Raw genomic sequence first — 23,195 nt, 5'->3', positions numbered from 1 at the left:
AAGTAATTACATAGAAAACTCAAGCATAATAAAACGCTGCGAAAATTTTGATATTATAGCAACCATTTTGAATCTCTTATACAATTGTTATGATGGTCTAACAAAATTATTTTCAGATCTAGCTAAATTTTTAGATATTTTAACAAAATACAATACTTCTTTCCGTGTACGGCACAGAAGCTTGCATCAACATTGTTGCAACGTTTGCAATATTATTGCAATATTACTGGAACGTCGCAATGTTGCTAGAATGATCTGTACTACATAAATTCCGACGAACAAAAAATTTCAAACTATTAATATTATTTTTTTCTAATAAAAATAGTGTCTTCGCAAAAGTTAAAAGCATGTTATACTGGAAAAAAAATTTGCTACTAAATGTTGAATGAAATAATTTCAATCCATTATTCGATTAATGTAACTGAAAACAATTTTCTAAATATTTAATAATCATTACCGAACATGGTAATATAAGTAACTGTTCGATAATAATTACAAAATATTGAAAAAAGTACAATTATTTTTGGTTACATCAACCGAACGTTAGATTGAAATGATTTCATTCAATATTTAGCAGTTATTGCTACACTCTTTTTTTCGAGATGCGGGCAAGAGGCAACGCCGTATGGCACGGCGTTTGACGAACCACCCAGTATATCGATGCATGAAAGAATCAACTGGCCGCATCGTCGCGGCACGGCACGCGTAAAGAATCGTCGTACACACTCGCCATCACGTCGCGTACGTTCGAGAACGATCGGCCACGATTCACCAACGTCACGGAGCGGCGGCTACGGCGACGGCCGTCCAATCGACGTGCCGCGTGGTGACTCATCTGCGGACGGGGCCTCATGTAAACTCTCTCGTGCCGTTCAGCTCGCAGTCTCCCGCCAATCGTGGTACCGTCGCGAGAAGTGCTTCGCACTCGAGGAAATACGAAGTAGAGAGCGCGTTGAAAAAAAAAAATTATATATATATCTTGCGCCACGCGATTGGCGTGTCCTTGCACTGAAGATTGTCCGTCTCGTTGAACGTTCTGTGTCAAATGGTGCGGTGAGATCAGGCGGCCGGGACAGTCTGCATCCAGGATTAATTTTAAATAAACATGAGGATCAGGAAGGACGCACCTTGCCTCGTACTCCGGCTGGTGCCGCTCGAGAATCTCGATTCTTGGAGTAAGTTAGATTGATTCCCGTTAGTCACGAACCATTGTTATTTTTTTTTCAATGGATTTCCTTTTTGAATATGAATATAAGATACCGTTCGCGCGCATAAGTGTGCGCATGACATCATAGCGCCCCGGGGAAAGTCCCTCGAGGACTTGTGATAAATAAAAACATAAAAGTATTTCAAATGCATCGATACTAATTGTAACTCTTTGAGATTATTAATCATTTAATAAAACAACCGGACCAACGACGAAGAATGCAATCTAACTAGGTAAAAAAAAGTGCCGTTTGATCAATTAAATTTTGATTGATCAAAACGCGACGATTTTTTTTTTACTTATGATTATATTAATTTACATTCTTCATCAGTTAGTTCAGTTGTTGTTTTGATTGTTATTACTAAGTGATTACTATTTTGACTTTGTATTTCTGAATCATCGTCTTGATGATGTCATACTTGGTCCAGCGGAATGTGGATATTATTTTGTCAGAGTTTTTCTAATATATATAAAATAATGTTTCTGTTAATTAAATTGGCAAATTCTTTACAGGATATCTCCAAAGTAAGGTATACTAGCAAAAATATTTTATTTTTTGTGTAATGTTTATAGCGAAACTTGCATGTAAATTTTAAGCACTAAAATTTGTGGATAAAATTTGGATTATTCGTCTAAAAAATTAAAAATTTCTATTTTGGTTGAATAGATTTAAATTTTGATACTTTCGTATGTATAATTCTTGAAAAATTATAGATCTTGTCTTTTAAGGTTGTTTCAAAAGATTTTATTTTTACGTATGTAAAATTTTAAATTCTTGAAGAAATTTTTTGTAAACATGTTTATACAAATGCTTATCGTTCTTCCTTTCAACTTGTTTTTGATTCTTAATCATTTTTGACGATGATTTTTCCAATTAAACTGTATGATTAAAACTACAAATTACTGAATATAGTTGGCATATTTCAATTTGTAAAGAAAAAAAATTTATAAAAATATATTTATTAATATCTCTCAATCAATACTTAATTAACTAATTATGTCATAAATGTTATTAATCGCAAAAAGCTGCATTCGTTTATTCTACATATACAAAAAATTAATTATGTTATTTATTTATATTGATTTTTGCGTAAAAAGCATGCTAAAATTATTTCAGATGGTTTTTTAAAACTAGGTCTTATATTGTATTATTTTTTCTTTTTTGTATTAAAAAAAATAATGATAAAAAATATTGTTTCCAAATCTCAGATTATATACTTCTACTAAAGTTAGCAAAAAATTAACTTCGTTTAAAAACTGTCCTTTAATTATTCAGCTTAATAATTATCAACATTAAATCAATTGCGTTCTCTTATTAATTTTGCTGTTTTTTTTGTCTGTAATTTTGACTTGGTGTTGATGATCATCGAGCTACAAAAAATTAGCGGCTCTTTATTATTAACCAAACTTCTTCGCTAACTTTAGCAGAATCTTAATCTGAGAGAATTATGAAACTGATATTTTTCTTGTACCTACTTACTTTGTATCTCGCGTAAATATTCGATTACTCTTGCTTTCATTGGGATTTCTTCACGGTTGTATTCTCGGCATTCTCCCTTTTTCGATAAGATCGTAATATAATCGCAAAAATTCTTGGGATCAATAAAAACTTGAATTCCACAGCTGTAAACGAGAACGTTTCCGCGTGTGAAATCGCTGTTTCAAATTCTTGCTTAAGAACGTTGTGTTTAAGTAACAGGATTTCCATCGGGTGCGACGACCGTTGCGCGATCATCGTATAAATCGCACCACCGGCACCGTCTCGATCGCTATACCGACCTAAATAAAGTAACCCACATTTGACTTTTCCGTGACGATCATACGACTTATCGCTTTGAATGTTTAATCTCTTATATTCGATTCAACTTCATCCTCCAATTTCTTCTTTTTATAGCAATATGTCGTTAAGTTCTTGCTTTTTTATTTTTATGAAATGTCACATCTTACTCGCAATAAATGTTTCAGATATATCACTAAAAATTTAATTGAAAGTTTATATTTAATTGCAGACTTCTTGCTTCCAACATTTAATATCTCATTGCTTAAGAATTTTATATTAATTTTATTAAATAAAGTTTAATTTATTATGCCGCGCGAAATATTTATATTAGCAATTAGATTTTGTTTAATAAAGTTAATTAGTAATTTATGAAATTTGCGATTTATTGCACATAAATTACAAAGAATGCGTAGTATCAATAATGTATGGCGTCGTAGCATGAAAATTCACAGACCAGTGAAAGCTAGATATACGGAAACTAGATCAATGGAAGTTGCAGAATAGAAATTACATATATGTTCTTTTAAATAATTATTTTTTAAAAGTGATGTTTTATATGTTATATATCAGTATAATTCGTTTTTTTAATAATAATCTTTGTCGCGCGGAAATTATGAAATCGGATTTCTGCTAATATTGGAACAACGAAATTTTCTTCTATTTTTGGGAATCTTTCGGAAAATCGTTTCAAAACACAGACCATTTTGCACAGTATTAGTCATATAGTATCGCGAGCTGGATTTGAAATCGGAAAGGAGCTTTGCCAACGTTGGAATAATGATTGGCGACGACAGTTTGGGGTTGGTGGCCGCGAGAGCCAACCGACTGGTGGGGGGGAAGGGAGACGAGAGGGGCTAACGAGTGAGTCATCGTTGAGCCAGGCCTTAGCAGCCGCAGGTCAGGAGAGGAAGACACTTTTAGCCCACATTTCTTCCTCGCCTTCTCTCTCCTTTTCGCGTTCACGGCGTTTTTTTATTTTTATCCGCCGCCGTTTATTCTTGGCCCGTCGTTTCTTCCTTTCCGCCCATTTTTTCCGCGCCATCGCGTTATCTCACTCCCTCCTTTTTATCTGTGTATCGCTGTCACAAACTGGAAGTCTTCAGATGTATCACCCTCTGAGATTCATCTTGGATCTTGCTTCTGTGACTTTTACAATTGACGTTTACGTAAGCCGTAGAGAATAATTCATAAAAGTCTAGCACTTCGGATTTTTCTTTTGTTATATAAATATATACATACATTTTGGAATCTTTTATTCTCTTGATATAAATATATATATATATATATACATTTCGGAGTCTCTTCAAGTTTCCAAGATCTCGTCTTGAAATATAAAAGATGTAAGCTAAACCGTTTTATGAATTGACTTTCCACGAAATGAAAGATAATTGCGCTACTATTAATTGTAATATACGCAACAATTGCGACGTAGACTCTTCTTTTCTCCGTATTTATTAATTGCGGAGTGCCTTTACTGCAGAGAGTCCTCTCTCTGCGAAATTTATAGCTTTTCTAATCCGTTAGATATCCATATGAGACTTTGCACTCTGCTCGAATATCTCGGTCGTTTGATCTCGAGATAATTAAATTTTGACTCTTTGTATTTTTAGATTTCTAGAGTCTTAATCGTTTCTTGTATCTTTTGATCTTCTTCCAAATGCTTCACATTTCTAGAATTTCAAACAATGAATGTCAGGTTTTCAAGATTCTATAATTAGCGCAATGACTGACTTTCTGAAGTTTTAGATTCTTTGAGATTTATAAGGATTTTCATAGTCCGTTCTTATTTTAAGATCGTCTTAAGTAATATCTTAAGATACTAATACAGTCCTCTGAGTGGCTCATGATATTTTAAAACAATACTTAAGACAGTTTTAAATATAACAATCGAATATTATGAATATCAAGATTTTTAAGATTTCTGATTTTCTAGATATATAGACGAGACGCTTAAGATGTGTCTTTATAATCCAATAAATAAATTAATTAATTTATCTCATTGATCGTTCATTAAATATTTATCTTGATTTCCATATGTGGTTTAAGATTATACACCTTTCCAGATATACAAATAAATACCAACGCGAGATAACGTCAAGCTGACGATGCGAAAAATTGATATTGTTTTTTTTCTCTCATATTTTTTACCAAAAGAAAAAAACATCTATATTTGTAAAACTCTGAAGATTATGAATGATGATTCTCTAGACGATTTATAAGATCTGCAAATATATATAGCGAGAACCGCACGAGTGTGTTATAATTATTTAGGAATACGGAACGTGTATATCCGAGTTAATCAATAAGTTGGCTCTCGACGTTTCTCCTAGTATTTGTAACAGATATAGAATCGTGACCGACCATGTACTCATTGTTTATCGACGACCAGCGTTGTATATGTTCCATATATACTTTCGAAAGCAAGTACGTTTGACTTCGTTCGCATTAATTTTCGTATTGTGCGAATTTAGGAATGGAACTGTTCTTTTGAAAACGCAAGAGGTACCCATGGAATATTTTAATATCCTTCAACAATTGAACCAAAATAAAAAAGATATTCTTAAAAACGAGCTGCTTACGAGACTAAGTAATAGCCTTCTTAAACAAAAATTAAAAAATATCGATCGATGTCTCATTTTCTCTCACATTTATCATGAGTCTAAATTTTAAGCACTAAGATTTTGAATCAGCATAAATATATATCGACGTATATTATATATTGTATTATTATATATATTACATAAACAACAAGAATATATGAAGAGTCACTAAAAATACGGTCAAACATATTTATATAATATACATAATAAAACGATATATCTTTTATTAATTAATTATCGAATATTTTAGGTGGACACCGGGAGTTTCACAGGCGGCACCGAGAGCTGTGCGAGGATACACTTCTGCCAAACGGCGCCGCCGCTGCTGCAGCTGCTGCCGCCGCAGCCGCAGATCCGTCGACGACGACGGTGAGCGGCTGCACGAGCCCTGGACCGGGTTGTCCCGTGCTGAGCATCTCCGGCCCGCCGACGCCGCAGCCGGCTGATATCGACAGCCACCCGGCGTCCCGCGTGCTGCCGTTTCTGTACCTCGGTAACGGCAGAGATGCCGCCGATCTGCAGCTACTACGTGCTCTCGGCGCCACCCGGGTGCTGAACGTCACCTCACAATTGCCCGGCTACCACGAGGAGCGGGGTATCACGTACAGGCAGATACCCGCCTCGGACTCCGGCCATCAGAACCTCAAGCAGTACTTCGAAGAAGCGTTCGAATTTATCGGTGAGTGTAAAATTTGTTGTTTCGATTGTTTTAAGTTTTTCTCTTTTATTTAAATAAGAGTTTAAATTTAAACGAAAAAACTGTTACTTTTTTTAGAATCCGAAACGTAATAAATACCCAAATAACAAGTATGTTCAAAAAGGAGACATAAGATGTCTTACAGATGTTTTGAGGATATTTTTATATGTTTTGTTAGAAAACATCTTGCTCCATTAGAGAGAATTGAACATATCGTAGTGTCTCTCTTCAATTCTATCAACATTTTTCGTCTATTTTTACAGAGAAAGCTATTTCTTTTTAAACCAATAGTGGTAACTTTATAGGAATGCGTAGACTATTTTCACGTGTTTATACTTCAATTGCAAAGCATCACGATGGTATTTGACATTAGTGTCATTTCTGTTTGATTTCTTAAAAACGACAGACTTTGTAATTTGAAAGAATTCGAAGAAAGTTGTCGAGAAAGTGACTGTCGTTCTACCAATTGTTCAGGAACATTTTCTTTCTATGTGAAACGCAATTTAAAAACATTAACTAATTCAAAGTCGACGCGCCATTCCTTGATTCACGATATCGCGAATCCATGCGATGATCGTCGCAATTTCCACGATTACACAGACGGCACACTTCCTGCCGTCCTTCTTCCGGTCGCTCTCTCCGTTGCGTTCATTCCGTTATTTTGCGGCAAGCAGTAGTAGGCCCATGGACGGAAACAGGGTGTAACCAGGCGTTTCCGGTGGACCATTGAACCAGAGCGCCCGAACGGCAGGAGACCAGAAGAACCTTCCATTCATGAAGGCATGAGTCATGCGCGCGCGCGCGCGCATTTGTGAAACGTAAGAGATCTCCCCCTTCACCCTTTGACCCTGCTGTTTTCTCTCTCTTCCTTTATCCTTGATGTTGATTCCTTCTCTCGTGCGTTTACGCGCTGTTCTACGCGTGCACCGCATATCGTGGAGAAGAGAAGAGAGGAAAGGAGAGTGAAAGGAATTACGCATGGAAGGGAAGCAGAGCGGCAGTCGTGCGTGGCGATTGTAAGGGCTCGAAAAGGGACAACAGAGAGAAAGAGAGAGAGAGAGAGGGATGGAAACGAGACGGAGAGGGAAAACTGGCCTCCCTCTGAACGTGCAACTGGTGGAATGCCGGTTGAATAAACCGACTCTGCACCCCGTTGCTGTCGGCATTCGATTCTGAAGTTTACTTTCGAGAAACTCATTCCTTCACGCATCGTGATTCACTTAATCGCAAATTCGAGTAGTCATTTTTTTTTCTTTTCTTTTGTCCAAACTTGCGATTTTTTTACTGTATATTTTTTCACGTGTTAAACACAAATTAACAATTACATCGATATTATAATTTTCTACTCATCGATATAAATATGATATAATAATATTAAAACGTAAAGAAATTTAAAGAATATTTTTCTTCCTCTTTTATTACAATAGACTTAAAAGTATTCAGATTATTGTTAAAATTGTAAGTCTAATAAGAGATTCAAAGTTACGTAATTATCTTTCTTCCTTTTTCATTTTCTAGACCATGTAATTTTTTGCAACACGTGGCTGTTCAAGAAAACGTAGAAAATATCTTTTTTTTTTAAGATTGATTTAAACTTTATTAGAGGGACTCTATTTTTTTCTTACAGCTTTTGCTTGAGTAAGATTTATTATATTTTATTGTATTTCTCGTCTCAAAATATGATACTGTTTCTCAACGTCACTACAATAGCTTTCCTATCCTGTAAATATTAAAAGCGTTCGGATTGTTATCAAGGTCTAGTAAAATTTCGAAATGCAAGGTTAAAGTCTATCTTTCGAAAGATGCGGTCAACTCTTGACATATGCAGTCGAATTTTCTCGCGATGCGAACGACATAACGTTTGCATAGTCTGCATAGGATCCGGGCGATGCAGTGACTCACGCTGGCGATACGATAGCGTCCCCCATATATTGCATAACCTGAGTCGGTCGTTCAGGTTTCATGACTGTTTCGCTTCAACGTTTATGAGCTCGACTTGTTCATATTTTTCAAAAGTATGCGTTGCACAAAGCAATCCAGTGAATCTTGAAACCCTTTTAAATCCCAAACTAAACATAAACGTAAACTTTCAACACTGCAATAAAGCGACAACGTATATTTGGTGTTATTCTACGTCTTGTAGATTAACGTCGAATATATGTTCTTAATCGCTATACATGTATCTTGAATAATTACGGATGCAATAAAGCATCTGAAAATATTTATTACTATTTTTTATTTTGGATTAAAAAGAAATTAAATCCAATAATTTCCAAATGTATACTATTGTTTTTTTTCTTTGTGTTGATTTTTTTAAGAGAAGTTAAGATTATTAAATTAGAAATAAATCATAGCAGTTACTTTTTTATTGTAATTGAAAATTGATAGTATTTTTTAATTAGAATTTTGATGGGTTTTTTCCTTTGATGCTCGAATAATTTTTGCATTAACATTGTTATCAAAAAAAAGAAAAAGAAAACACGCATTTATATCATTTCGTAATTTGTCTTTTATTCCAGAGGAAGCGCGGAAAGCCGGAAGCAGCGTATTGGTGCACTGTCAAGCTGGTGTGTCGCGCAGCGCAACAATTGCGATTGCTTATATAATGCGACACAAAGGCCTGTCGATGGTGGAGGCGTACAAACTGGTGAAGAACGCGCGTCCGATCATCAGCCCGAACCTGAACTTCATGGGTCAGCTGTTGGAGCTCGAGCAGGGTCTGCGAGCGTCCGGTGACGTCGTTAACTCTGCGCCAGAGGAGACCACAACGACGACGGCAACGTCAACGACGACGACGACGTCGACAACGACGACGACGACGACGGGTAGTTGTCACCAGTGCAGGTGGAGTCATCAGCCGAACAGCGAGGAGGTGGTCACCTCTGGCTGCAGCGTCTGAGACCACTCTCTTCTCTCGTATCTTCTTTTTCTGGTTTCTCTCGAGAGTACCGGAATCGGTGCGTCGCGAAGACGCAAACATATCCCGAATGAACGAATGTTGATGTCTTTCCTGCGTTTCTTCGCGACAAACCTGAATAATGAATGCAGTTCGCGGGATCATCGATCGCCTGAAGATACTGGATTCAACTTTAGGAAGATTCAAATATGAACACTGGTGCCCTCGGCATCTTTTCTCGATACCCCGAAACGCGGAATTTTCAGTTTTCCCAATCTTCACGTTGCACAACATTTGGGTTGTCACATTTTTCAACTCAGGCTCTTTAGCCTAGAAATTATTGGCTCTTAAACTTTTTTTTAAATTAGTACATTTTTTCCCGAATTCCGGTCTTCGAAACGACCATTCAATTAAAAATGGTGAAGTCAAACTGCCGAACTGACAAATCGCGACTTATTAAGGGACTCGAAGGGATACAAAGTGTGAAGAAGATACTCGTATTTTTATAAAAATTTTGATTTCTCTCTATGAATGATTATATTATTTTTTTATTTTCTATTAGTGCCAATGCAAATTAGTCCGTACGATTCATATACAAGAATAAATCAGTTTGTAAACGTTACGAAAATGCGATGTACCTTCTTCATACATACATTAAAAAAAAAAGATAGTTACGGGTTAGATTCTCTACTGCGGAGAGACAAAATATATGGCAGGGAGCGTATTTCACGTAAAAAGAATTTAACCACGCTCGCTTCCAGCTTCGATAACGAGCAGCAGCGCGTCGCGATTATTTATTTTTAAATGACGTTCGCGCGAACAGTGAACATAACTTGTACTTACGACACACAGTGTTCCATAATACCTGGTCGAGTCAATAGGGAGGCAAGTGAAACGTATATAATGCTCGCCTACGAGCTTCTCATTAAACGATTGACTATCGTCTAGCATTATTTATGCAAGAAAATGCGAGGAAGGAAGATACGAAATCGGCGGAAATGACTATTCCAATGATTATATAGGCAGCTCGTATACCACTGAAAGAAACTCAGGACAAAACGTTAAAAATTTATTTGTATGGTTTCTAATGTCGATCGTTAGAAATTTCTGAGTTTCTATTGGAATAATATATTAAACATACATAATTATTCATGAATAGTTAGCACTGATTTCTTACGAAATTTTTAAACTTCAAAAGTGTAATTTTTATATATTAATGTAAAGAGACAGGTTAAGTCTCTCTGCGTAGCACGCACAAAAAGTAAATGAATCAAAATTGGTAAAACCAATGTTCTTCATCTTCCTACTAGGCGTAATATACTTTTACAATTTTTAATTAATAAAACACACGCTTGCCTCTCAATTGACCCCTGCAAATCGGGCATGAATTTTTAGTAAAAGAATTATTTTCCGTATGGAGAAGATAAAATCGTCGATATGTACGGGGTGTCGCGAGGACAATATCGCGAGATTCTAGTCTCTCGACTAACAATAATGCTTTTGCAATGATAGTCTCATCTCAGGTAATTCTATTTCCGGTATATGTATTTTCTATTAAGTCACGTTAATGAGAACAGTAACAATTCAATTAATTTTCAATGCCGGATTGATAAACGTGGAATCGATAAACGTTAAACATGATAGATACACGACTGCATGTTCGAAGAAATTTTGTTAGAGACATATTTCGATGCAAAAACAATATTCCAAGAGAAATATATTTTTATAGTATTATAGTTGTTCTTAGCTGGCATTTTATTTTGTGTGGACAAATAAAGAATTATTTTGTATTATTTTCAAAAATTTTATTTAGAGTGGAATGTATCTCATAAAATATGAAATGTATGCGATTATGGCGAAGAAAGCAGAATTTTTTTCGAGTATGCGCATTTCTGCTACTATTACAATATCGCTCATAAATATTTGCCCATTTACTAAATTTTTTAATTACAGTATCTCGCTGTGCAATATTACAGAAATATTGTAGAGATGGAATTAAAATATCCGAACAAAGCAGCAGCATTGCAACATTGCAATCTAATAAAAAAAATATTTTACCAATTTTTCTATGTTTAACGGATATTTTTCTCAAAGGCGAGGACTTTTTACCTTAAACATCTTTTTACCTGACAGTAAAGAGCAATTGATAAATGCAATTGATACTTTATTATCTATTTTATTCTTAAATAAAGTACGATTGTTTTTTTATTCTAAAATAAGATGATCTATATTTAGAAAAAAAGGTTGTAAATTTTGTAGTAGGCAAATACTTTTGAGCTGTAGTGTATTTCTTCTCTCGAGGCACCCTGTACATCAGTATCACGTAAAATGGAATGTTAATTTATAATGATAAGTCTTCTATGGAAGAAAGGAACTGTTCGAAGTAAAATCGAAACAATAACGTTAACAATTATACATGCAGACAAATTAAAAAACGATGGTGAGAGAAAGAGAGAGAACGCTATGATGGCGGGAGAAAAGAACAATAGGTATAATAAAGCGTATCGATCGAGACTATTAATCGAGAGCGAGGGAGTTCGCCTGTCCGCGTCTGCATTTTCGATTTGCGGCGCGGTTGATATTTGATAAAGAAGAAATAATAATATATCGTTCACTGAGAATAGCTTAGTTCGTTAAGCTCCCTTAGCATTTAAGGATCTGGTTGAGGTCCAACCATCGTGATCTAGTCGTTTGTTGGGATGATGATACGTACGATGATGCGAATGAGACGAGCACGTGAAGTGCCAAGATGCTCTTGTAGTCTACGATAATGGGAAGAGTAATCGCGTAAAACGTATGTAATTATTAGACGGTAAGACGCAAGGAATTCTGTTTGCAAAGATAGGAATTGAAGGACCAGTTTCTAGTTGGATTTGTACATGAGCGCTCCATGCACATTTGTCCAGACAAATATTGCTCTTAAAAATACGACCAAACACGATGCAAGCGAATGCTCCAAAACGAAGGTGCGTCAACTTTTACAGCTCAGTTTGCAGTGGTAGACGAGAATTACTGCCGTGCAAACAATAATCTCGCGATTCGACCAATGAAATATCACGTGGTCGCGGGTGGCGCCTTGTTATAATGACTTAATTACAGCCGACAATAACTTCGTGATGAAGCTAATATCGCGAATCGCGGGAGGAGAGTTGCGAATGACGATGGAAAGAGAGAACCAAGTTCCTTAGGATTTTGTCTACGAAACGACGAATTCGGTTAATTAATTCAATCTTGAAACAAAACGGTACATATCAGCGAAGCGTTGCCTTGCGATAAACGACAGAGAACTGAAAAAAAATAGTCGTAGAGGCGCACGGTATAGACAATTAAACGATATAAACAATTAGTTACCTTGCCAGCGATACGGAGAAAAGATGGTTGATATAATAGAAGCGTAGTACCTGTTGCATCACAAAGTGTGCATGTGTTTTATCGAGACACTGGCAATATATAATTAGTACGACGACTTGTGATAAATTATAGCGTTTTTCATTAATCGAACGGCAGCGTGATCAAAACGGTTAATTATTAATCGACCGTTTGAATTCTTTGAAACGCGATTTATTTCTCCCTTGAAGCTCGTTGTAGCGAATGGACAGAATAACTGGAGAATAAATCAGATTTTTTTTAATTTAAAAATGCACTTGTTAATACTTTTGCTTATTTTGTCGACTTTTAGTCGATAAAACTCATTTTTTTTAAAGGTTTTTTCTCAGTCTGATTTAATTTCCGGTTTCATTCATTATTATTTTTTATTACGTATCTTATTTATTTACAAATTTTACTGGAATTTTATTTAGTCTTTGAAATCCAATCGACATTTTTGCATTAACTGCTAATTAAAAAATTATAGTCTTCTTGAGAGGCTTTAGAAAATATTTTAGAATTTTAGTATCAACCTTGAAAAATATTCTTTTATAGTTAGATACATTTGTCATATAAACAATCAAACTAGCAATTATTTATTGCATGTCGTCGTATTTTTTTATTGTTAATAAAGGATGTGTGCGAAGGGCCGCTTGCCCTTTCGAGATGTTTGCGCCTTTTGGAAGTATCTTCTTGCGAACCAATCGATATATTTCTCTTTAAATGCGACATAAAGTATTTTAACAAAGTTTTATACAACGTTTTGGAAAATCATACGTCGTAAAGCTTTACGGGTCGAACTGTTTCCGGGGTCTTTTAGTGAAATAAGTTACGATAACGGGATACACAGATCCCCGAAAGATCAAAGCGTACATTTCGAAAGGATAAGAGCAAAGGGCGAACATATAAGTATATAGGGACGGATTTGAGGGTGAGAAAGACCCCAAATGTATGATCGGATCCCAACGATTTGTAATGTACAGCTATATATGTAGTGATTAGGAAACATTAGCGTAAAGATGTAACTATATTGCGTATGTGCGTGCAAGTATTGTATTATATTAAAAATTTATTTAGTTATTTTATGAATAAAAAATGCAAACTCTTTTTGCCGGTTCACATTGGGGACTGTTTCAATGCCACATTTCCGTGTACGTCACTGATCGGGCGATTCTCTATCTTATCTCACTTTAAACCATACAACTTAAATGGAAATTAAATAGTTAAAAGGCAATTATTCATGCAGAATGATTATATCAATGAGTGTACCAGAAAAACAAATGCGAGAAACTTACCTCTTTTTTAAATGAGCCTTTACTTATCTTTAATACGTCAAAGGAACGAGGACTGGAGTACGATAAATCACTGAATGGCTGGCAATAAAAGTTTTTCTTTAAACAATTTTACATATTTTCGTTACATTGTCCCGCGTATTACATACAAGTTCATCGCGGAAGTTTCTCCTAATCAAATGCATCGCTATAGAATTATCTGCGTGTCTATATGTACATAGAACTTTGTACGGCTCGTGGTATAATAATATTAATAGTAATAAAATAATAAAATAATTAATAATCTTACATTATATCATGTGTTGCAAGTATAAAATTTACATAGAACGTACATTCTTAATTATTACAATAGAAAACAGTTCAAATTGTTTATGTCGTAATCGGCACTTTCACATGATTTCAATATATATCTGTTGCATTTATCTAGCTTTTGCTTGATTGAAAACATATTGAAACAAAAAAATGGCAATTAATAGGCAATAAAGATAGCAAATATATCAATAATAAACGTGCGATCTGTGCCTGCGATTGAAGCTCTGCAAGTGATTTAATCGTCATATAATATCTTTACAAGATCGAGGATTGCTATTGCTTTTTACAAAATGTAACTTGCATTGCAGCTTGTAAAGACATATTTATACTTTCTGCAGCTAACATTGTGATTAGAGAATTATCTGTTTATTTATAATGACTCAATTTGTGATACGCACTAAAGTTAGGTTTACTCTACTTAGGTATAGCTTCCTTATTGCCTAGGATGATCCATAAATCATGCATCAGAAGAAAAGATCAATTACCACGAATGCAATGCAAATATATTCTCTTTTAGTTTTATTAAATTAGATATCTCTAAATTTTATCACTATCAATTTAAGTTTCTTTAACTTTCATTACACAAGCTAATTCGCGTTTACATATTTTAAATTCTCAGCCTTTTATTAAAAAAAAAAAAAAATAGGACTCGATAATGTATTACTTTTAGTTATCTTACGGCTTTATAATCACCAATAAGAGGAAAAAGAAGCATGACAAAGAATTTTTCTGTACCATTTTTCTTCCTCATTTAGACTTCACTTTTTATAAAAACTGAAAATATAAATCGTACATACATAAAAAAAGCTTTAAAAAAACTTGATAAAGGAAAAATGAATCCTTAAATAATTTTATCGAATAAAAGAAATCAAACAGTATATCACAAAAATAATTTAAATATTTGGTGTATATAATTTTTACTTTGATAAATTTGATGATTTTCCATAAATCCAAATGTATAATGAGATTCTATTATTAATTTAACATTGAATAGAGAAAGCAATACATCATTCTTCAATTATTTTGTATTTCATATTACATAAATATACTATATGTATACAATATCAACAATGATTAAAATAGTTAACGTAATACCGAATTTTCAGTCATTCAGCCTATGGCTGCTGCTAACAATCAAGAATTGGGATACGATGCAAAAATTAAATTTCCGTAGGATAAGAAAATCGTTTTTGCAAATAAAACAAAAATAACTAGGAATAATAATAAAGGGATCAGCAAGGTGCGCGACTTATGGCTCATCCTGCAGCTCGGCGATTATCGTAAAGAGCAAAGAGCCAAAAAGGCGTGATCTTTACTACGAAGAGGATTAGTTACTGGCTAATGCTGCCATTGCGCGAATCAACGTAGCATTTTCCTCGCGAAGTCGATCTCGTTCTAGAGTCAACTCATGCTGTTGCTTTAAAAGACGAGCCTCGAGCGCCATTATTTTATGGTCCCGATCTTCCAGAAGAGACAGCAGCCTTCTGTTTTCCTCTTGCGCTCGTTCAATCAACTATAAATCGCATATTTGATTATCGTTGTCAAGCTACACGATTAATTAATACAATAGAAAACAAGTCTAGAATAATAAAATTTCGAAATGTGTTCCTTTCGTAAAATTAATTTAGTTTATGCACGATTGCGCATATTTTGTCTTAAGTTATTAATGACTCACTTCGTGCGGGTTGTCGCCTGTTGGCGTTGGTAATCGCGGTCTAACAGTCGTATTGACAGACGTCTGTGGTTCATGATTGCCATGATCCGATTGATTAATGCTGTCGGATTGATTAAGAGAATCGAACTCTTCATCGTCGGCCTCCAAATCAGAATGACTAAAACGTCAATGATCGCATGTAAATCATATTTCATTTATCGTACCGATATTAATTATTAGTTTTCATTAGTATCATTTATACTACTATTTATAAATCGCATTAGGCACGACCATCAATGCAGATACAAAGAATATTGCAATTACAAATATTGTATTTTATTATGTGTTGTAATTTTAGTATAAATATATGTTGCTTTTTTGTTTATTTCAAAACTTTTAAAGAATCTCGTAACATTGGTATAGTAAGCACATAAGATTTTACAAGTAAATATCTGACTGAAGATATTAATTATTACTTAAAATATTTGTACTAAATTATATATAAATGAAACAAAAAAATATCTCGTAATTTTGATTTAGATGACTTAATATATTTTATCCTGAGCTATTCATTTTATAATTACTGCAATCAAGTTTTCAAAAATTTATTATATTCAATTTATGATGCTAATAGAAAAAAAAACGAGTAATTTTATTTCTCAACTATTACAATAATAATATAAACTGACAATATAAACTGTTACATAACGTGACTGTTAAATATATTTCTTATTAATTAAAGAAAAGTTAAACTTTTCTCAACTCTTTTTGTCTTAAATACATTTAAGATCAATTATCTCGTGTTTTATATTCTTTGTATTGCAACAAGTCTTTTACATTTGAATTTTACTTTTGTGAATTTTACTTTATCATGTTACTATTACTGTTTTATATTGCTGTCAATATATATTTGGAGTATTATCAGTTGAGAATGCAAATTAGGAATGCACTTGGGAATATACATTGGTTTTCGGAAAATGTATTAGATTAAGTAATTTGTTAGTCAATTAATCAAGCATTCTACTAGCTCTATCGTACTTCATACAGGTCGTGCCTAATTATGGTTTTTCCGATACGACGTAGCGCACTTACCAACTGTGCCTAACTATACATGACCTGTATGAAGTACGGTAGTGCCTAGAAATCAGTTAAGATTCATTAAAAAAGATAGTTAAAGATAGCCATTGCACTATGATAAAAATGCTAATTTCTCAATTATCATTATTATTAATTACACGTGAATTTGAGTGAAATACCTTTTGTTTCGCCTTTGTGTATATATTCTGGCATTCCGCTCCTGCAAAAATGCATATATTTATAAATAACTTTAAAACATCAATAACTTCGTAAGAATAGGAAATTTTAATAAGAATTTTAGCTTGCTGCTATTTTAGTATTTCTCTTTGCTTACCATGTATCATTACATATATCGTTAGTTTTAGAAAAGCCATTATTCGGAGGCGTTATTAAAAGTTCGCGTTTTATTGAAACTTCTGTTGTGCAATTTTTAGTTGCAACTAAATTATTTCGAGATAGTCAGAAATTGACTTTTTGACTTAATGACTTTTTCTCGATTGTTTATAACGACAATACATAAAATAAATAATAATTTTTAATAACAAATTAACTCTCAACTTTTAATTACAAAAAAAAATGTACATCAAAAACTGTGTAAACTAATTTCGGTCTTCTCATACAAATCTTTTCCAATGTGCGCATTTGTCAGAACATTCTGCATAAAAAGTAAAAAATGGAATTGACTGCACTTACTTCTATTAATTCGTGATCAAGAAATTCATTGTGATGCGTGTTGTGCTTAGTTTCAAGGCAAGTGCCGCTAAGCTCCTCCTCGTCTTCCCCCGTACTACCTCCAGTGCTCTGAGAAATTATGCGTTTTACCAAATGTCCGAGATATTTTTACAATGTTTAAACATTCAAAACTAATGATCTATATCCCATAAGTAGTAATGATGCTAAACTTACTATAATTAATGACAAATTTTTACCTATTTAAATTAATATTTTTATGAATGTAACTACAAGAAATTGCAGTAACCTGACGGTTATTTCATTGAGAATTTTATGACCTAAACATAATAATTTGCTTTCATCTATGGACTTTTTCTAATACATGAGATCAATTTTTCTTTATTAAAAGCTTGGTAAGCAAAAAAGAAAAAAATAGCAATTTGAATATTTTTTTTTTAATTATCAAATATTTTAACTAAAATGCTAAAAATCTAGAATTTGATTCTAGATATAAAAGAACAAAATTGTGTATGTGTATGTATGTGTGTGTGTGTGTGTATCTGTATAGAAATTTAAGAATAACTAAAAAAAAATCTCAAAATTTAAAAAATCTAGAAATACTAGATCGTAAAATGCAAAGTTTTAATAACGTATGTATCCAGAAGTTCAATAATTTACAAATCCGCAGCTCAGTATAAAAATTCAATAATTTTGAAGACCAAATATAATTGAACAATTTTTTCAAAATTTTAGAAGCATTATGATTATTATAACTCCCGTTATAATTTGATCGGTTACTTATGGGCTGATTGATGATAACAATGGCGAACCTCTGTCGACGGTAAATGTACGACCCCTGTGCTACGCCGTTTTTCTCGCAGTTTCCGTCGATCACGTTGCTGCTTCCCCTTGTTTATATGCGTTGGCCTGTGCAAACAGGATACGACACTAAAGACACTAGAACCAGATCCAGAAAGTATATTAGGCAATTACGTAAAGATCCGTGCATCAAAGATGCTGTTGGCTAATGGACACTCCAAGCGCGACAATAAGTTTCTATTGGTTTTCTATCAGCTTTGTAAGCGCATGCGATCGCGATTTACATACCGGCCGGTCACACGTTTATCCTGTTTCCTTATTATGAGTTTGCTTTGTGGGTTTTCATGTTCGGGCAGAAGCACGGGGTTTGTATCGTAAGCGCCTTGTGATTCCTCCACATCAGGTGTATTTTCTGTAAATAGAAAACACCAGAAGTAGATTTATAAGATTATACATTAATATTTGATTACACGTGATTTCTTGAATCATCTTTCTATTGAGTCAAATCATTATTGAGTATTTAGCTCGTATTATTGATATATGCATAGAATTATTCCAAAGCTATTAGCACTAATAACTATTCTAATGAAAATAGCTGTTTGATTACCACTTTATACTGTTACGAAATAAAATCCAAACATATTTTCTTAGTGCTAAATATGCATTAAGAATAGATACTTTTTATATTTAACTTTTAGATACCTAATTTAAAATAAATTAATTTGTAAAAATTTATATTAAAAAAAATATATATGTACACTTTTGTGAAGCTTCCACAGATATTTATTTTAAAGAGGGTTTGCGAGTTATCGTGATGTTGTGATCCATTGCTAATTGAATTAGCAATGGATCATGACACGATGACCCACAAACCTTCTGATACCTTTGAAATTTATATATTTTATTTATATTTTAAATCTAATAAAGACGTTTATTAGATTTAGATTTATTATCATATAAAATATATATGTACTTATTTATTTAAATTTTAAACAATCTAACAGAAATCTTAAATTGTATGTTCGTAGATACTTCGGCAACCATCAACACGTACTTTGAAAGCTTATGGAAGACGCATCTCCTGTCCTCGCCGGGCCCACCCTGGCCCTAGCAGTCCTGATCCTAGATCTTCTGGACGTCAACTCAAAATCGTTGTCGAAGTCTTCCTGGCTGACGGAACTAGACGCCATGCCGGTGATATCGCTGTAATGCAAGAATCCGGTTTATAATGCATATTTATCGCGCGCTCATGGGACGTAAGCAGCACTACCCGCTGTAAGAATGTGCGTGTCGTGCAAAGAGAAAAAAAAAAAAGAGTCCTTACAAAAAATACCTGGACATCTGAACAAAGGGTAGGTTGCGACGTGCGCGGTATCTGCGGGAGGGCTTGGTCTCGTTCCGTGCGGGTGTCCGTGAAGTTTAATAGCACTCAATCTATGCTACTGTCTCGTGGGATTCTCGTCTGAGAAAAAGGGAGAGGAGAAGAAGTCGAGAGGACAGCATCTTTGAAAAACGAAATTACGAGGAGAGAAACGAAAAAACGCAAAAAAAAAAAGAAAAAAGAAAGAAAGAATAAAAAGAACAGGAAGACACAACGTGCGCAGGTAGTGAAATCCGTAACCGAGATAATCGAGGGATCACCTGAGGTGGTCCTCGGCTGCCGATTCGATGACTCACTGATGACTCGAACAAGGGATTGACAGCTGTCAGCCGACGTGAACAACGACCATAAACATTGGCCGGAACAGGCGCATAGCTGGAGCGTGGCCGCGAGTTCGGCGTATCGATCGTCGTGTCCGTGGCAAGTAAATTGAAACCAAAGAAGCTGTCTCGACAACGATATTCACCGTTCACCGTCCGGCTGTGATTCACCGTCGACCGTGGGGCTCGTTGAGTTGCTAGCGAGAAGCACTGATGACCGCAACACCGCAAGTAAGTAGTAGTAACTGCTATGATGCTCTCTTTGCTTGTATTCAGTGCACTAAACCCCCCCCCACCTTTGGCATGAACACGATGCGTAGTACGTCAGGTGACAGACAGCACGGAGACTGGGAAATTGGGAATGCGTTCAGAAAACGCAGCCAATCGTGCGACCGCTTCAGCCATAGACATAACGTGAATTGAGAAAGGATACGAGAGTCGAGAAATGTATAGAGAGAGAAAGAGATATCTAAGCTTCTGAGAGAGATCCTCTAGTAAGGAATGAGACAACGCGTGTGCAAGCTGCGGATTGGTCGCCACCATTCGAAGGACACACTTCCGTGCTTTAAACGAAAAGTGCTCGCCAAGTTGATTTGTACGTAATTAGAATACCCCTTCCCCCTAAAACCTTAATAAAAATGTACTCATTCGACGCGTATTCACTCAAAACGAAATCTGTCATCCCGCCATATGATACAGTGCTATATAGCTCGAATAGCGCGCCGCAATTCTTTCAGGCCCTCGAATGGCGGCACATCCGGCGCGTTGTCTCATTCCTTACTAGAGAATCTTTATGCGTTTTACACCCATCTTTCTTTCTTAGATTGAAGAAAGAAAAATAAGACCAGTATTCATAGTCGATCCGTTCTTATTTTAACACGTTTTAGGTAATATCTTAAGGATTATTTATAATGACCGTAATCTGTTAACTTATGTCGTAATCTAGAAAAGACTTGACCAATCACAGTCAAATGAAAAGGGAATAATCAACTTCAATTTGTACAAATTATCGCCAGTATAAATGATTCTTTAAGTGTTGACAATTTACGGTCGATACAAAAATTAGTTAAATACTTAAGATGTTATGAACTAATTAAAAAGCTGTATTAGCATCTTAAGATGACATCACTTGAAACGGTCTTAAAATAATAAGAGGGGATGGGAGGGAAAAAGACCGCCTAGATTCCTACACTTGGTTTAGCTTTGCTTTCTTTAGTGAGCATTGTTACCACAATCAATTTCATACGTCAACTTGTTTGATCAATTCATTTCCGACCGACTACATTCAGAAAATATAGCAGCTGTGCCATTTTGCTCTCATTTCGTAATTTAAAATGGCTGAAGCAATGAAGATAAATAATTTAAATTTTGTTTGCAATAAATTGTGCGCTATATAAATAAATTTTTTTTCAATTATTTAAGAAATACAATTATCAGAAGCTAATATTGACAAATAATTTAAATTTAATTATTCACATTTTTTATACTGTTTTTACATTTCTTTCCTTCTTCTCCCCTCATAAGATTTTACATATAATATACATATAAAATAATAATATACATAAAAGTAAAATAATTATAAAAAAGTAAAGTAAGTCCATAACATTTATTCTTTTTTAATAAAAATAGAGAAATAATTATTAATAATTTTACAAATATAAACAATGTTGCATATAATAGTATTATGATACATATTTCATACGCAAAAATGTAACAATATATAATATTTATGTAAAAAAATCTCTAATTTATTTTAAAGAAACTTTATTGTTTACACATCTAATGTTATATCATTTAATACAAACATTCACAAAGGTTTCTCTCACATATAATTAAGTGTCTAAACGTTAAATGTCTGCTTACAAACTTTCTTTAAATGTAAACTATATTGATTGTATTTTTTATCTAATAACACATAAAAAGCTTTAGTGTTACATTAGAAAAAATTAATCTTTTTTTTATAACTAATTCTTACAAACAATAAATAATCAAGCTGACATGGAATAGTTTAGATAGCTTTAAAATAAAATATTGTTAATATAAAAAGCATACATATCAGAAAGCATGGTAGTGACTCGGCACTAGGATAAGCGTGTTATTTTAAAATATTGTTTTTTATAGCAATAAGATAACACAACTTTAATTAAATAAATTCTTGGACGAAATTGAAACCAATTTGTATGTAACAAAAAATAGAAAGCATTTCGAATTAAAACTTGATAATCAAAAGTGTTATTTTCTTTTATAAAAGAAAAAGTTTAATCTTGTGTCACAGAAACGAAATTTCATGGAATAGATAAAGATCATACTACTTGATTAACTTAGAAAACGGTCTCCTTTTTTGATAAAATTTTAATTTTTGAAAATGTTAAAATATTTTAATGTTTAACTTTCACTTTTAGAAGGAAGTATATTTCAACGAATTAATAAAATTTAATATTTTAATATATATAAAATTAATAATTAAAAAAATAAGATCAAAATGGGTACAGTTTATCTTGTCTACTGCCACCATCATTTCTAAAGAATTTTTATGCCGCATATTGTTCTTGTTCATTATTCATTTGCTCAAACATTTTACCTCAAAGTGATTTGGTTTATTACATCGAGAGCATGTGTGTCCTTGCGCAGGGCACATAGATATAGCGTGATTTTTACCACATCTAAGACAATTTTTTACAATAGGGATTTTACACAACCAAGAGAAATGGTTCATCTTACCACAATTTACGCATGTTTGGCCGAAAGCGTAACAACGTGACTGAATGTGATTCATTCCACATTTAGTACAGTTAGACACGTATTTTCCTTTACACTTATTCGTAAAGTGATTGTATCCTTTACAATTATCACATTGTAATCCATGAGCTGGACAACGATTCCTATTATGACAAGTACCACAGCGAATGCATTCCAATTCAATAAACTTCAGATTAGAAGAAGACTGCATTTGTGTATCTTCGTCATTCCTTGGTGACATTAATTTTTCGCAATGTTTCCAAAATAGCGTAATTTTATGAAGCTCCAACAATTGTAAATATGATTCTAGACCTTCTCCCTTCGATTGTATAAAAAGCATAGCTTGTCCCGTAAAATTGTAATTTTTAATATCTTTTATGACT

General features: G+C 33.9%; 2 protein-coding genes across 6 annotated transcripts in view; one reads left to right on the top strand and one right to left on the bottom strand.

The window, feature by feature from the left end:
- The window catches only part of LOC108780046 (dual specificity protein phosphatase 10), a 28,586-nt gene extending 18,360 nt beyond the window's left edge, over positions 1-10,226 (top strand). Inside the window, exons 3-4 of the mRNA XM_018547624.1 lie at positions 5,838-6,266; positions 8,804-10,226. Coding sequence (XP_018403126.1) covers positions 5,838-6,266; positions 8,804-9,183 — 809 coding nt within the window. The 3' untranslated portion in view covers positions 9,184-10,226. The remainder of the gene's footprint in view (positions 1-5,837; positions 6,267-8,803) is intronic.
- Positions 10,227-15,275: 5,049 nt separating this feature from the next.
- LOC108780050 (PRKC apoptosis WT1 regulator protein) lies at positions 15,276-20,356 on the bottom strand. Of its 5 annotated transcripts, XM_018547630.1 has the most exons (9): positions 20,014-20,356; positions 19,697-19,834; positions 19,427-19,575; positions 18,661-18,784; positions 18,384-18,510; positions 17,575-17,682; positions 17,061-17,101; positions 15,826-15,982; positions 15,276-15,663 (listed from the first exon to the last, which is right to left on the bottom strand). In XM_018547630.1, the coding sequence occupies exons 2-9, from the start codon at positions 19,711-19,713 to the stop codon at positions 15,478-15,480; spliced, it is 909 nt and encodes a 302-aa protein (XP_018403132.1). In that variant the 5' UTR covers positions 19,714-19,834; positions 20,014-20,356; the 3' UTR covers positions 15,276-15,477. The 5 variants fall into 5 exon arrangements, with proteins under 5 accessions (XP_018403132.1, XP_018403131.1, XP_018403134.1 ...); XM_018547629.1 differs by having other exon boundaries at positions 19,697-20,356; XM_018547632.1 differs by having other exon boundaries at positions 18,384-18,480; positions 19,697-20,356.
- Positions 20,357-23,195: the final 2,839 nt, after the last annotated feature.

The sequence above is a fragment of the Cyphomyrmex costatus genome, unplaced genomic scaffold (genome assembly GCF_001594065.2).
Source record: "Cyphomyrmex costatus isolate MS0001 unplaced genomic scaffold, Ccosl1.0 scaffold666, whole genome shotgun sequence".
NCBI lineage: Eukaryota > Metazoa > Arthropoda > Insecta > Hymenoptera > Formicidae > Cyphomyrmex > Cyphomyrmex costatus.
This window is presented reverse-complemented; position numbering and strand designations above follow the sequence as displayed.

Excerpts from the sequence above, each read along its gene's own strand:
- LOC108780050 (XM_018547629.1), bottom strand. Across the intron at positions 18,785-19,426 it reads GTCTTCCATAAGCTTTCAAA|AAAATACACCTGATGTGGAG; the intron begins GTACGTGTTGAT and ends TTCTATTTACAG. Across the intron at positions 18,511-18,660 it reads GATAAACGTGTGACCGGCCG|TGTCTTTAGTGTCGTATCCT; the intron begins GTATGTAAATCG and ends ATCTGGTTCTAG.